General features: G+C 41.9%; 1 protein-coding gene across 1 annotated transcript in view; it reads left to right on the top strand.

Moving 5' to 3' along the window:
• LOC311034334 (pyruvate carboxylase, mitochondrial-like) overlaps positions 1 to 16,023 on the top strand; it is a 454,227-nt gene that overhangs the window by 23,571 nt on the left and 414,633 nt on the right. The window contains exons 2-6 of the mRNA XM_084042211.1: positions 375 to 514; positions 5,115 to 5,208; positions 6,359 to 6,449; positions 11,179 to 11,344; positions 11,715 to 11,860. Coding sequence (XP_083898337.1) covers positions 376 to 514; positions 5,115 to 5,208; positions 6,359 to 6,449; positions 11,179 to 11,344; positions 11,715 to 11,860 — 636 coding nt within the window. The 5' untranslated portion in view covers position 375. The remainder of the gene's footprint in view (positions 1 to 374; positions 515 to 5,114; positions 5,209 to 6,358; positions 6,450 to 11,178; positions 11,345 to 11,714; positions 11,861 to 16,023) is intronic.

The following is a 16,023-nucleotide window of genomic DNA, read 5'->3' as shown; positions in this document are numbered from 1 at the left end:
TAGCGCGTTGACCTATCCATTTAACTTTGTTGTTCTGCCTTTCCCATTACCAGGCTACCAAGTCATGCATGGAAGTCTCATCTGCTTTTTAGACCCCTGTCAGGCTATCATGAAAAACAGAAATTATCCCTTCATTGTGTGTATGTGTGTGTGTAATCATCTCTCAAATACTCTAGTAGTGCTTTGGCCCACATTTCTCTGTATAACTGTAAGTTGCTGCCAACACTCCTCACACCCTCTCTCCTTCGATCCCTGTCTCATGATGATTACAGTACCGTATGGCTTGAGGATGTTAACCTATTTTTCCTCTCTCCTTTTCCACATCTCTCGCTCCCTCTTTCTCTATCCCCTCCCTCTTTTTCTCTCTCTCTCAGAATGTATAGATACATCGGAGCTCGTAGTGGCCTCGGCCTGTTGTCCTTCCGGAGGGCATGCCTCTACTCCAGTTCTGCCAACTCTGCCCCACAGAACGCAGTGTGTCGGCCAATCAAAAAGGTCATGGTGGCTAACAGAGGTAAGACCTTGCACGCAACCTAACCGGGGGATTAACAAATGGTAATCATGAGGGAAAGATGACACAGGCGAGTCAGTTAAAAAATTGTGAAATGCGAACATGTGTTGTTATCCCACCATGGCGTAATTGATCAGTAAACCGTTGTCATCCCACTATGGTGACATTGAGCAGCAAGTGTGTCATCCCACTATGGTGACATTGAGCAGCAAGTGTGTCATCCCACTATGGTGACATTGATTGGCAAGTGTGTCATCCCGCTATGGTGACATTGATTGGCAAGTGTGTCATCCCACTATGGTGACGTTGATCAGCAAGAAAGGGAAGACCAAGACACGTGTGTGGATTTCTTTTGATAAATCCTTTATTCTATTGGCTTTATTCTATTGAAATTGCACCTACAGTATGCGTTTGTGGCACACAGCCTTCATCAGGGCGTCTGAAAGAACTTTCAGTCACTAAAAGCACTGATGATAAATACCTATATGACGTATACGTATATATGTATCTACGTATATGTATATATATTTGGGCCTATCCTTTTTTATCTACTATAATACTACTGGAGACCTACAGTGCATTCTCAATAATTATTACTTAATAATTTTATTCAAATCCAACTCTGGCATTCTACTTGTGGCTAATAAAGTGCAGCTGTCTTGCGTGATACGTTATTTTGTAGAATGACATTTTAATTGGATTAAGTCATGGCGAACACTGGTGATATGATCGACTCCTTCCGTTGGTGCAGTTACACACCCCAGCAGTCTGTGCTCTGCCAGAGAAACATGGTTTTGTTATTTCCTGTTATTTTCCTACTAAAAGTGTGTGATTGCAGAACTGTGTCATGAAATCAGAACTAATTTTAATTTATGTAGAAACTTTTCTGCTGTTTACTTAACAACTGTCCTGTGGTGCTTAAAAATTGGGTTTTCTGGAGTTGTTTGGATGGATGGAGGGTTAGAGTGACAGACAACTTTATAGAAATGACAGATCATCATGACATTTTAAAGTTAGACACACTGGATAATATCGATAAATGCTTATTTTGTGTACTGTATCTAATCCTAGTCCTGCATGCATGTTAAAAGAGGAAATGATGGTGTAAATCCAGAAGGAAGCATCCTCTACTAAATTCAAATGTTGTCTTTCAAGTAAGCAAAGTCACCACCCCATGTGAAGTGCCAGTAATTCCCTGTGTGTATATTTGACTAACATTAGATAATCACCACATGACATGGTCTATTCTATTCAAAAATAAATTATTGAAGTGGTTCAGGTAATAATCATAGCCACTGCTGGACCTTCCCTGTGGAAATGCTAATGGTGACCAAAGAGAGCTTTACCTGGTAAATATGGCTAATGGAATGACTTGGTGAGGCAACGTGATTGGACTGCCAATGGAAAATCACCATGGCGTGATATTTCAAGGGCTCACATACATACCCACATGCACACACATACACACACACACACACACGCACACACACGGGGCTGTCAAAATAAGTTCATGTGTGGAATTAAATGGATTAAAAAATGTTACACAAATAACACATGCTCAGAATGACCCTCCCCATACATCCCATATTTCCACCCACTCTGCACTAGTCGTCGCTCTGTTATCTTATGGCTGACGGATCCAAACAATGATCTAAAGGAGATGGAAAGAGAACCACCTGTGCATAGTCCTATGTGTATACACTTTGTGAATGAACAGCCACCAGACGGACAGAGTAAGAGGAGAAAGTAGGGGAAAAAATAGAAATACAAACTTGTTAAAATAGATGTGTCTGCACATGTGTGCATGTCTGTGAGAGTAAGAGAGAGTGGACCATCGTACTGTATATCAACTCTCTCTGCCACTACTCATGTCCTCTATTGCCCTATCACTGTCACCTCTCCCTTCTGGTTCATTCTCTCTCTACCCTCTTTGCCAACCACTCGCCTCCTCTTTACCCTGGCTCTCTTTTCTCTCCTCTTCTCCTTCCCTTTTCTCCCATTTTAGTCGTTATGCCAATTCCCCCATGTAGTCTCGGTCACTGCTGACCCCTACTGTTATGTTCTTGGAGAGGGTGTAGACCAGTGGTGCTCAACCTGTGGTTCGGGTCCCCACATGGGGGTCCCCTGCACATGATCTTTTTTTGGGGAAGGGGGTCCGTGCAGATGACAGTGAAGTAACAGTGTAAGACCATTATTGCATCAAAAGTAATCAACAAACTATACTATTGAAACTGGTCAAACATTGGCCAAATTGTCAAATAATATAAGAAAGGCAAAAAACATTGAAAAGATCAGATCTACTAGCTCACCACGCCTCGCATTGCGAGGCGTTGTGAGCTTGTAGATCTGCTATTTTCACAATATGTGGAACCGAGTCAAACCACATTGAATGCCTCAACTCCTACAATTCTAAGGGCTTATCAGGGTGGGGGGGTCCCCAGTCCAAATGTGATTATTTTGGGGGGTCCCCAGTCCAAATGTGATTATTTTGGGGGGTCCCCAGTTCAAATATGATTATTTTGGGGGGTCGCGGCCTGCAAAGGTTGAGAACTACTGCTCTATTGCCATATCACTGTCTCCTCTGGTTCATTCTCTCTCTACTCTCTTTGCCAACCACTCGCCTCATTTTTACTCCTGGCTCTCTTTTCTCTCCTTTCATCTTTTCCCCTTTTTTTTCTCCTCCCAATTATTTCAGCCGTTATGCCAATTCCCCCATGTAGTCCCTGTCACTGCTGCTGACCCCTACTGTTTATGCTCTTTGAGAGGGCGCAGACGACCACGCGTCTCCTCCGATACACATGGTCCCGCCAGCTGCTTCTTTCGACGTGACGGCGAGGAATTTCACCGCGAGGAACACGCTAGCCTTCTCAATTCCAACTCCCTGCTGAACAGGCGCCTTGATGACCAACCTGTAGGAGTCGCTAGAGCAGCAACAGAGATCGCCCTCCCCGCCCAGCCCCCCCCCCCCCCCCCCACCCTGTGATACTGTGGCTTGGCTGGTGCTCGGCCAAGCTGGAGCTCTCTATCTTTCCCTCTGTCCTTTCCTTTGCTCTATCTCTCCTCCTCTCTGTCTGTACTCTTCACTTCACTTATTTCTCACTTATTCGTTTTATTCTCTCCCCTTTACTGACACTTTCTTCCTCTCAACTTATTACATTTGTCAAACTCAGTTTATCGCCTCTTCTTATTTCTGCCCGCTCTCCGGTTTCTTGTCTCAACTGAATATATCCTCTTATTTCTTTCTCATAGCTTCTGTTTATCTTTTAACCACTTTTGTTTGTCCTTTTGTTGTTTTTGTGTAGTCGCGCTCTTGTGATATTATAGACTAATGTAACTGACCAAAACTGTGTGTGTGTGAAAGAGATCTATCTCTCTCCATGGAAACAAATTTGTGCTACTGTGTAGTAAGAGTTTCTCTCTCACTACTAGAGAATGAGGTGGCCGGCTGGATCGTGATCCTTCTCATAAGAGGTGTTTGAAAAGTGAAGCTTTTTTTTTCGACACTGAAAGAGTCGTTCACAATCTCGCGTGTCTGTATTCCCCTGCTGCAGAGAAGTCACAGGCATCAGCCCAAGAATTGATATGTGATGTCACCGTCACACGGAAGTGCTTCTGTCGGCTACAGGTCCGTGTATGGCGGTGGCGTCACTTACTGACCCTTAGCGGTTTTGTTTGAGACCACAGCAGAAAGCGCCACTGCACTAGAAATGCTTGGGATAAATGCTGCTTGTGTGGATGGATACTACCAGTACACAACTACTTGATCAATGAAAGAGCTTTGCTAATCAGAAGATATTTGACTCTGGAAACAGCAATGCTACCACCATGCTAATGAGAAATGTAGTTAAGCTATTAACACTGCTATTTGTAGCGACACTACTGCCAAACACTATAAATTGCATGTACTGTAAACATAACAGTAACAAGCAGAATCAACTTCGCTAGTTTGTTGGACCAACAGTTTTGCTCAATTATGAAAGTAGAACATACTAACACAGCCTCTCCTGTTTGCCTGGCTGGTAAGGAGCTATTGTATAAGTGTGATAATGCACTCCGATATATAATGCAATCCGATATTGGAAAATAACAGATTGTGGTAGCTGGAAACCACAGTCTCAAAGCGGAGTGTCTCGTTACTTTCCAATTTATTACTACCGTGAATATATATTCACCTTTAATAATCGTCGAATACTGACATTAATTTGCTTGAATAAGATATTCTCAGACATGTGAAAACAAACGTACAGTTTCCTTATAGTTTCATCAGGGACTAGCCTTGCAAAACTACCCCTCCAGCCTGTCTTGCTTGCCTTTCAGGGCAAAGCCAGGAAAGCCAAGGAGCGCACCACCTACGTATATGCACTGCGGCGTGACACCGTAGCTAACAACACTGTAGAGCTCAAGACCCTGTAGCTAGATACGAGAGTGTGGAGGGTAGCGATTCTGGAGTCCCGAATTGGTGTTGGCTAGACCTTACTCTCGTATCGCATCACATCGCATGTATTGTATAACCACTGCACCCTGTCCACCATCTCTCCTGGCCCCTGTCCAAGCTGCCCCCTTGCATTGCTTTTAATACAACTTCCTATCTGGTGTTTTACAGGTGAGATTGCCATCCGCGTGTTCAGAGCATGCACAGAGCTGGGGATTCGAACCGTGGCCGTCTACTCTGAGCAAGACACTGGCCAGATGCACAGGTATTGATCTACCATCAGAGTGGAGAGTCGAGTAGCACGGAACATAAATGGTCTGTTGTAGGGTCGAAACGATTGATGAAATAATCGATTAACGGAGTGATGGAAGATTTATCAAATAACATTGTAGTCAATAATTGTACATGCTTGCTTGACTGTGTTCCATTTGATAACATTAAAAGTTGTTTTTAACTGCTGGGTAAACATATTAAGCAATTTCCAGATGTCTAATGTGAGTTCAGATACAATAACATGTGAAGAACGTTTACAATCATTCTGCATTTTATAGCCTGATTTAATTATAATTTTCTGGTCTAAAGTTAATTGCATTGCTTAATTAATTATGCAATTAATTGTTAGTTATAGCCCTATCGTACTTAAATGCAGAAATCTCATAAATTCAGTTGTCATCTCTTCCAATTATTCCCCCTATGTTTCCGTCTCCCCATCCCTCCCCATATGAACTAGAAAACCAAAACAGAAAAGGCAGCAGATCTCAATACTGATTTGAATAATTACAATGGGATGTTTTGTTTGACTAAATGCTAGTGATTGGGGTTCAGTGAGCTTGGAGAAGCTGCCATTAAACTATAATGTTAGTACCAGTGGGCGTCAAACAAAAGTGTTTGTTTTGAAACTAGGCCCAGAGGCTCAGACGTGTGTGTGTGTGTGTGTGTGTGTGTGTTTGTGTGTGTGAATGAGAGTGAGAATTAGAAGCTAATCATTGTTTTTACAGCATGGCATCTACAGTAGCTAGGGCTGTCACAATTATGAAACTTTACTTGATGCTGTAATTGTCGCTCAACTAATCGCGATTAACAATTTAATTGTGTTTCTGGAAATAGCCGTGTGATGCGTTTTGAGCTACTATTTTTTTAAATGTTTGAAAATGTTTCCATTTTTCAAAATGGAAATGATTATGACGATTATGCAAAAAATAATTGATAATCGTAATTATCTCAAATAATTACGATTTAGGTGATTTTGTAATAATTGTGTCAGGTCTATCAATGAATTCAAAAGATACCGCCTCTTGTCTCACCTTTTTTTACTTCCTTCATTTCGTATCTCAATTTCTTTCTCTCTTCATGTCCGTCTCTTCTCCCATCCCCTCTATCCAATACCAAAACGTTTCTGCTTTCTTGTTATACAGGCAGAAGGCTGATGAGGCGTACCTGATCGGGAAAGGTCTGCCACCTGTCGCTGCGTACCTGGACATTCCTGACATCATCAAAGTCGCCAAGGTAAACGTCACACACCGTACTCACTGCAGTTAACCCTGGTAACTTTTTTTGCCACGAGGCACATAAGAACGTCCAGGTCCAACGTCTAATATCACCGTCTGAAAGGAGTGCTCTCCAGTGTGCATTCAACTAATGTGAACGTCTGGAAGATATCTATCTGTCTGTGCGTCTGTGGATAATCTTACAAAACACTGGACCTATAAGCACCAATTGTTTTTGTGCATGCTGCCCAGTAAGCTAAAGAAGTTTTTACATATTATGAATATTTCCCCCCCCCACACATTTTGTGAATCCATAAATAAGACATCGGTTATCCATAGGGAAGTCTCACTATTATTAGACCCAGTCTTCTTATACTCTTTAAGTTAAACTATGGATTTTGCCGTGTTTGTGTGTGTACTGCGCTGAAGTCCAATTTGCAAGTTAACCACTACTCAATAGTGTTGGCATTTCATTTCATTATTATTCTCTTTTACATGCTCACAATTCCATTTAGACTCCAGACTCCAGTTTTTTGTTTAGTTTTTGTGTGTATCACTTGCATCTCATCCAATTGTTTATTGACACAATATACAACGTGCAAGCTGATCATTAACCCATTAAGACCTGGAACTGTGTCATTTTTAGATTTGAGCTAAAAAGCATTATTTTACACTTTGGGCTATTAAAAAATAGCAGATATACAAGCTCGTAGCGCGGCACCGAGTGCCGCGCTACGAGCTTGTAGATATGCTATTTTTGAAAAATCGTGAAAATGTGTGCAAATCTTCTGAATATATATATTTTTAAAGCGAACATTTTTAACTCAAATCTTTGCTTCTGGGGGGTCCCTGGAACAAAATATTTTGATGGGGGTCCGCGGCCAAATACATATAATTTTGGGGGTCCTTGACATGAAAAAGATTGAGCACCGCTGATATAGAAATATACGTTTTTCAGAAAACTGTTGAGATTTAGGAGACATGTAGAATCGGCTTCAGGTCTCAATGGGTTAAGCATCACTTTGTATTATTATGTTGGGATGCCATGGGCACCACCGCCAGCCAAAATATATATATTCTTCCAATATAACCCACACTGAGTAATAAAGTGCTTCAGAAACGGAACTCCTATAGAGCAATAAGACTATCCTTCCCCTCCCTCCGTGCGTTTACCATCCGTCGCCAATTGTTCACTAGCGTTTTTCTATCTGTGTACTTTGCTTTCTAATTTCCCTGTGCGGGTATCTGGCTGGCCAGCCAAGTTGAGGCCGTCCAACTAATTTCTCGCGATCTGCCTGCCTAGCCGGGCGCCAGGCCACCGTGCCAGCGAGACAAGTGTGTGTGTGTGTGTGTGGGTGTGAGTGTGTTCTCTCTCATCATTTTCTGTTCTATTTTCCCTACTTATAATTCTTACATTTTGTCTTTTTATCTGTATCTTTTAGCTGCTGTGAATTCGCATGCGTGCATATACAGTATGACTCACTTACTGTGAGTGTGAGGCCACAGAGACCCTCATTCTGTGTCCTCCTGTGTGTGTGTGTGTGTGTGCGTGTGTGTGTGTGTGTGTGTGTGTGTGTGTGTGCTTGCACGTGTGTCTGCCTGCTTGAATGCCACATATTAAACCTGTGCTTTATTGTGTGTTTTCACATGTGTATATCAGTATGCGCTTGTGTGTGTGTGTGTGTGTGTGTGTGTGTGTGTGTGTGTGTGTGTGTGTGTGTGTTAGTGTCTCTATGGGGCCAGTTTGCCAGTGACAGCACCCCAAACAATGGGACAGCCCTTAATTATAGCCTGCCTGGTGCCCAGGTCCAGATGGTCCCTACTGGTCCAGAGATGGCTTTATCTACTCTGTGTGTGTGTGTGTGCGTGTGTGTGTGCGTGCGTGCGTGCCTGTTACTCAGAATCTGCATGTGTCCCCATTTCCCTACAGCATATCTCTCTACAGGGTCTAAACTGGTTGTATTTTATGTGTGGCTTCCTTCCTTCTGAATTGACTTCATATCTTTTCTCTCTCTTTCTCTTGAACGCTCTCCTTGTGTATGTATTTTCAGTTACTACTGTTTTTGATAAATGTGATTAATCTGATAAAACAGAACTGTCCTAACACTCCCTGTGTGTGTGAGCTTGCGTTTCAATCTATTATGTGTAACATTCGAGTGCACGATGGAAGCGTCTGCTAACTTGTAACTCCTTGTACTTAAAGATCCACTCCCCCATAAATCATGAATCATACATTTATTTGGTTAACGTCTTTTTGAAGCTTACTGGTGCACATGCTGGTAGTTTCTTGCGCTCTGCATATCTCCAAAGCATTAACATACTGTACTGTGGAGTTTTACAACTAAAATCTGGTTTTGTTCAATTATGAGCAAAAGCTGAGTGCAGCACTCAGCTGAAAACAGGCTTGACGCAGGGCACGCAATTCAGATGAGGTACTGTAGGGCGTCACACACCGAACGCCAATCAGAGCCTCATGAGGAAATGTGCACGGACATTGGGAGAGAAACAGAAAGAACCCCTGTTTGTAGTGTATGTTGTAGGCCTACATACAGTACTGTGAATAGCCAATAACATAGCCTGGTGGATGCACTGACCATACACTCCTAGTAAGTTAGGGCTGTTACCTGAGCTCAGAAATTACATTCAGATTTTTTTGTCTTAAAACATGACCGATTTTAGAATATATTCTATTAATAATAATTTGCATATAAAATTGTGCACGTAATTTATTTAATGTAACTGGCTAGTAGCTACAGTTATATCCACAACAGGGCACTCGTGGCTGCTTCAGTGCTTTCCAATAACAAGGTTAGGTAACATGACCTAATGTTTTCTCAGAGTCTTAACTAAGTAATTAACTTAGTGACCCATTATTTTACCTGGGTTACACCTTCTGAGATAGCTCTAATTGAATGTTGTCAACTTGTCAAACATGAAATAATGACTCGTCTAGCCTATCTGACCGGTACATTAATCCCGCTAGTGTTTTCAGCAGCATGAGCGTCATAAATACAGCTTGTAAAGTGGCGTAGTCCTCGACTATGGACTGTCCACTAGTGTCCAGGCTGGTTGAAAAGACTGGGACGAAAAATACAAAGGACATGACAGTGATGTCACCGTCATGCTCGTGGAGCCCTTAACCATTATGTTTTTTTACAATCTGAGTTGAGGCACGTTTCCCCCCCCAAATTCGATGAATATTCGAGGTTCGATTATTTATTTCCCAACGTGTGAGCTGCAAGGACCCATTTTCAAGTCTGATTCCTGTCGTGTCTCGCCTGTCTTCTCTCACTCTGCCCTCGGGTTCCTGTCTCCACACCAGGGGTGGGCAGCTTTGATGATGGACAGGGCCACTATATTTCCAAACTCATTCCAGGGGGCCACATTGCATAGTGTTTCATACTGTCGGGCAGAAACCTCTTTATTTAAACTTTTTTGACCTACTTAGTCATTCTAGTATGTCACACAAAAGTAACAAAAATAGCAGATCTACAAGCTCAAAACGCTATTTTTGTTACTTAAGCATTTTTTTAAATGTTATTTCAAATGCATTTAGTTATATGTATGTTAACTTAATGAACTTAAATACAAATACATTGGACATAAAAAAACAGACAATATAATTTTAATATTAGTCATTAAACTGCTAATATAGACTGAAGTAATTAAAGCGGGTCATGTTTGCATATTTGTAATTGGAACAGCTGAAATCAATAATATTCCAATATTAACCTGTGGGCCGCATTAAGTGAAGGTGGGGCCGCATGTGACCCCTGGGCCACCATTTGCCCATGTATGGTCTACACACTCTTCTATCTCCCATCAGAAAGTGTACACAAAAAATAGAATCTTATAAAGTAAAGGCAGAGACATAATATTGATGCTGGTATGATCTTTTTTTTTATCTCTATATCTGTTTTATCTACAGAGTGTGTTTGACTATATAATGTGTGTTAACTCCCACCGTTACAAAAGTCATTCCTAGGCAAACATCCACAGCCTACGCAGGGTACATTTCTGCAGGGCTCCGGTTCTCCTCCACCTCTAAGTGTCAGAGGAGGGCAAACGTCATGAGGAACAGCGATAACTAATGTCTGACATGTTTAACCCATTAAGACCTGAGGCGATTCTTTAAAAAAAAAATCTAAATCATAAAATTTTTTGAAAAAAAAAAAAAAAAAAAATGTTTTCAAGATTTTTCAAAAATAGCAGATCTACAAGCTCATAGCGCGGCACTCGGTGCCGCGCTATGAGCTTGTATATCTGCTATTTTTGAATAGCCAAAGACATCTAAAGTGACAAAGAAGCGTTCCAGGTATCAATGGGTTAAGCAGGGTGAAGTGTTGACCGGCTCAATAATCCATTAGCCCAGAAGTGCATAAACGCATCAGAGAATGACACGCAGTTATATGAAATTACATATTCTCTTTGTATCTCTCTCTCTCTCGCTCTCTCTGTATCCTTCCATTATCGGGTAACCTCTGCCCCCCCTCCCCCTCCATCTCCCTGTCTCTCTAAGTTTCTCTCTGTGTCTCATCACAGCATATATACAGTATAGTACTGAACAATTGTAGTATTGTTCACACTGTCTTATACTCATATTACACCTTTTGATATCTTACTTCTATATTTTATACATTTCTTCATCCTGCTGTATATAATCTTTCTACGTACTTTGTAAGTCAGATTCTCTGTATGTGAATCAAACAGATTCAGTTTCTATCTCTCTCTCTCCTGTCTCTCTCTAGGATAACAACGTTGATGCCATTCATCCGGGTTATGGTTTCCTGTCCGAGCGTTCAGACTTCGCCCAGGCCTGTCTGGACGCGGGAGTCATGTTTGTCGGGCCCACCCCGGAAACGGTGCGCAAGATGGGGGACAAGGTGGAGGCTCGCTCCCTGGCCATCAGCGCAGGTACGGCACTCAGGGATGGGGGGTGTGTGTGTGTTTGTGTGTATGATAATGGAGGTGCGAAAAGGTCAATCTTTTCTCCAGCTACTGAAGGACAAAACCCGAAACAAATCATATCAAAATACAATTGTTATAACAGAAATTGTGAACACTTTATAACACTTAAGTCCCCCAGACGCCTATACTAGTTCCACTCCTTGCTTCCAAATTATTTCATTGAAAATAGCTGATCTACTGTACAATTGCAACACGTTGTGAGCTTGTAGATCTGCTTTTGATCTCTCTTGTTATTTGCTTCATTCTATATTTTCCTCTCCGTGCATCACTCTTTGTCTCTCTCTCTCTCTCTCTCTCTCTCTCTCTGTCTGTCTAGGTGTGCCAGTGGTCCCAGGAACAGACGGTCCTATTACCTGTCTCAGTGAGGCTCACTTGTTTGCCCAGACCTACGGCTTCCCCATCATCTTCAAAGCGGCCTACGGCGGAGGAGGAAGAGGAATGAGGGTGGTCAAAGAGTATGAGGTGAGCGAATTGAAAAATCTGACCTATGCAAGATTATTATAAACTTCATCAACTTTATTTATAAATATCAAAACAAAGTTACAAATTGCTTTACATAAAACATAATAACACGATGGCACGTATAAAATATAAAGTGCAGTGAAGAATAAGGTGAATCAACATTTTAAGAAGGGATTTAAACATAAGACACTGATTTATTCTGAGCTCCTCGGGCAGGCGGTTCCAGAGCCAAGGAGCCCTGACACCAAGCAAGGACACGGTCAGGCTTTGAATTCAACCTCGTCACGGGAACAACCAGCTCCGGTTCCTGCCTGAGGAGTTAATAACTCAAAAATGTAATTAGGGGCCAGGCCAAGAAGAAATGCTGTGAAAGTAATCAGTAAATTCTTAAAATCAATCCTAAAACAGGCAACCAATCCTCTACTCCTGGTTTAAGGGTTTAAGCCCAGATTTGTACATACACCCTGTTAGTGAATGAGGACCATTGTTACATCCTCCATGTAAACTTAAAGAGTCAATTACAAAATACAAACAAACTGTAACGTGCACTGCGCTGAGTGAAACATAATAATAAAACAAAGTGGGAACATACTATTGATATCTCGGGAGACATACCGAGATATCAATAGTATGTTCCCACTTTGTGAGGTCAATTTAACCATACACATTTAAACATACACATTTTCTAATATCTATAACATTGGTGGAGATTGAGTAGATTTCCATCATACACTTTTTTGGCCGTACAATACATAAACCTAGAGGGAGTCTTAACTGTTTTTGTGTAATTACATTATGTGAAGAGAGACTTCATTGGTGTCTATGAGAATCCACATTAGCATAGCTATTAGTTTCATACCACAGTTTAGCTAATCTTCTGCCTCCTCCACAAGGCGATGATTGACCAAAAGCAGTTTACTGCCAAAATGACACCTATACTGCCCCCAAGCCCCCAGAACTGCGGTACAACAGTGAAGCTGCCGTTGCCAGGTGGTCAAATCAGAGATTGCAATACTTCCGCATTTAAAACGCTACCGCGCATGCTTCTGTCGTCTGAAACGCTGGTGCGTCTGCTCTATTGGAGCAGACGCAACTTTCATTGAAATTAATAGCTGGGGGGCAGGGCAGTCCGCCCTCTAGATTTATCATAACTCTATGACTGTACCATTTTGGAGAAAAAAATAGCATCCTATAATCTTGATTGGTAATGATTATTAATGCCATAAAACAGTTAATGATGCTTTTCATGTTATATGTTTGACAAAAAAGTACGCCCTTGGCTGTGATTGCATTTTTAATTGACAAAGCCATTTATATTTAATATAGACTATATAAGATATTGAAGAACAAATTGATTTGTTGTAATCTGAAATGGAGCTTCTCATGTCACTGTTTGTCTCTTGGGTTGGGCCCAGTGTGCCTGTCTTGTGAAGAGCACGTCTACCTCCTTATGTTAATGCCCACTTATGAGTTAATCTAGTTTTTCCATCAACACAAAGGAAACCCCAGGTGGTTACACGAGCCTGCTGGTTATGATGTGAATTTGCTCATCACTTATGTTAATGTAAGTGTAGACCCACAAGTCACTCTCTCGGTTTCAGTTCAATTTATTTTTATTTAGAGTGCAGCATCACCCCAAGGAGTCTCGGTGCACTTCACAACAGGTCATTCAACAAAGACATCATACAACAAAAACACAGTAGCAAAGAAAAATAGTAAAATGTTTTTAAATCAGGGGTTCATCTTCTTCAACAGCGGTCCGGGACCCCTAGGGGGTCCTCAGAGTTACTACAGGGGGTCTGCCAAATCTTTGTGTTATGGGGAACATTAGCCCGAAAATAGCCGATCTACAAGCTCACAACGCTTCGCGCTGCGAGGCGTTGTGAGCTTGTAGATCGGCTATTTTCTGAGAGTTGGTGTAGAGGGAAGAAGAGCCGAGCCATATTTAGTCAAGTTGACTAAATATTGAGGGTTTAAAAGGTTAACTGTCTGAAAATAGTATACACATTAACATGAATCCAAGAAAAGATAATGTGAGTCAAACAAGTCTATGAAGCTACGTATCTATGAAATCTATGAAAAAGTTTAATCTGAAACAAAATTGTATACAGTACATTATGTATTTGGGGGTCCCTGCTTCATCTCTCTCTCTCAGCTTAAGTGACATACATACTCTCCATAAGAACCGTAGGCTGAAATAGGAACTGGAGGGGGAGACGGATTCGTCACGTTTGGTACGTCGAACCTTCCTCGCAACTACCAATATTTACAAGCAACTTTACAGAAAAACAAGCCGCTTATAATCAGCGGACATTGCAGCACTGTCCCGCGCTATATGCTCTCGCAACTGCCATCTAGTGGATGAATAGGTATATAGGCCTATATACGTTCTCTTATAAATGTATTGGACTATGCTAGGTGTAATAACGAGCGTATGGCCGTCCTCACTCCTGACGCACGTGAAAACCCATCTACGTGTATTCTGAACGTGCCTTAAGGGGTCCTTGGCCTGAAGCACGTTGAAGACCCCTGCTCTAAATGCCTCGCTCAGCTAGAGACTTAGGCCAATCTCCCTGCTTCTGGTGCTAAAACTGGGTGGAAACTATTAGTTGTAAAACAAAAAGAAGAAAAAATAAAAAGAACCCTGCATTGCAGAACTATTGCAAAGGCTTTGGGGAGGTCCTTCATGTTGGAGCGGTGACAGGATTGTTTTCCAAAGCAGTAGGTGTAGATTTGTTAGAGGCTGTTTTCGCCGCCGTTAGCAACCACCTTGCATTTAGAAGAGTCCCCAGACATATTGGTAGGCGGAGATCTCTGATCATCTGGCAATGCGAGACTAATGCAGTACAAGTGTGGAATTTTAAACAGCTTGCACCAATGACTGAAACCCTTTATCCAGCACTTGGAACTTCCGTCCAAACACTGCCCCTGTGTGTCTGCGTCTCTTAATTTTTCCATTTTCAATATCATTAATTTTCTGTTTGTTCTGAATCAAGGTGGAATTATCTCTTATCTCACTGCCTGCCCATCGCCTCTGTGTGTTTCCCTGTCTGCTCTGAAATTACCTGGCACAGAGCAAAGCTTCTGACTAGCGTTTGTGTGTGATCGTGATTGTGTCTGTAATGCATGGAGGAGTGTGTGTGTGTGTGTGTGTGTGTGTGTGTGTGTGTGTGTGTGTGTGTGTGTGTGTGTGTGTGTGTGTGTGTGTGTGTGTGTGTGTGTGTGTGTGTGTGTGTGTGTGTGTGTGTGTGTGTGTGTGTGCGTGTGTGTGCGCTGGAGTCATCCTGTCCACTTCCTGGTGTTTAGATAATATTACAGAATATTGTTATTATTAGTACATGGTAATAGATCTTCTACCCCTCACAACATACATTGAAGCTGTTGCATATCTTTTGATCAATATATAGAGACGGTACACATGATGCGTTGCAGAATCAGTTGTGTTAAGGCATTTATTTTATTTATTTATTTTTTAATTCATACATTGTAATTAAAGTTCTGTACTTTTAGCATGGTTCAAATTTCGCCTTGGGTTTGCTGTGGTTTAATCAATACTAGAAGAATTCACTACAAAATCTTGCTTGCATTCAGTGCTGGAATGGTGATTTTTATTACATGAGTTATGAATGTTAGACCCACCCACTCTATACAGTGCTGGAATGGTGATTTTTATTACAAATCTCCGCTGTTTATTTACTTGAATGTCCAACGTGGTTTGACATAATATGCCACCATTTATGGCAACGGACACGGTGGACAAACTGTGTGCTATCACTCTCCATTAATTAATCGCCATCTGGTTGTGTGCTTTATAGAGGCTTGTATCTCCTAGCCTCCTCGGACACCCTTTCTTAAAAACTGTCCATGGTACATTGCATACAGTACACAAGAATCATGTGTACAGGAAATCTTGAACCTTCCAATAATCTTGAACCGCCCAATAATCTGGCTCCCCCCTACCTCTCTGATCTTGTCGAACATTACGTCCCCTCCCGTTCCGTCTCGTCCAGTGAAGCCAACCTCCTGGAGGTCCCCAAGGCTAAGTACCATACCTGGGGGGACAGGGCTTTCTCTTTTGCTGCCCCCTCCCTCTGGAATGCACTCCCCAACCATATTAAAGCGCCCCTCTCTCCCTTCCTTCAAAACCACACTCAACACCCACC

Source organism: Gymnoscopelus microlampas (genome assembly GCF_963454915.1).
Source record: "Gymnoscopelus microlampas genome assembly, chromosome: 19".
Taxonomy (NCBI): domain Eukaryota; kingdom Metazoa; phylum Chordata; class Actinopteri; order Myctophiformes; family Myctophidae; genus Gymnoscopelus; species Gymnoscopelus microlampas.
Note: the sequence above shows the minus strand (reverse complement) of the source record. Positions and strands in the feature narration are given on the sequence as shown.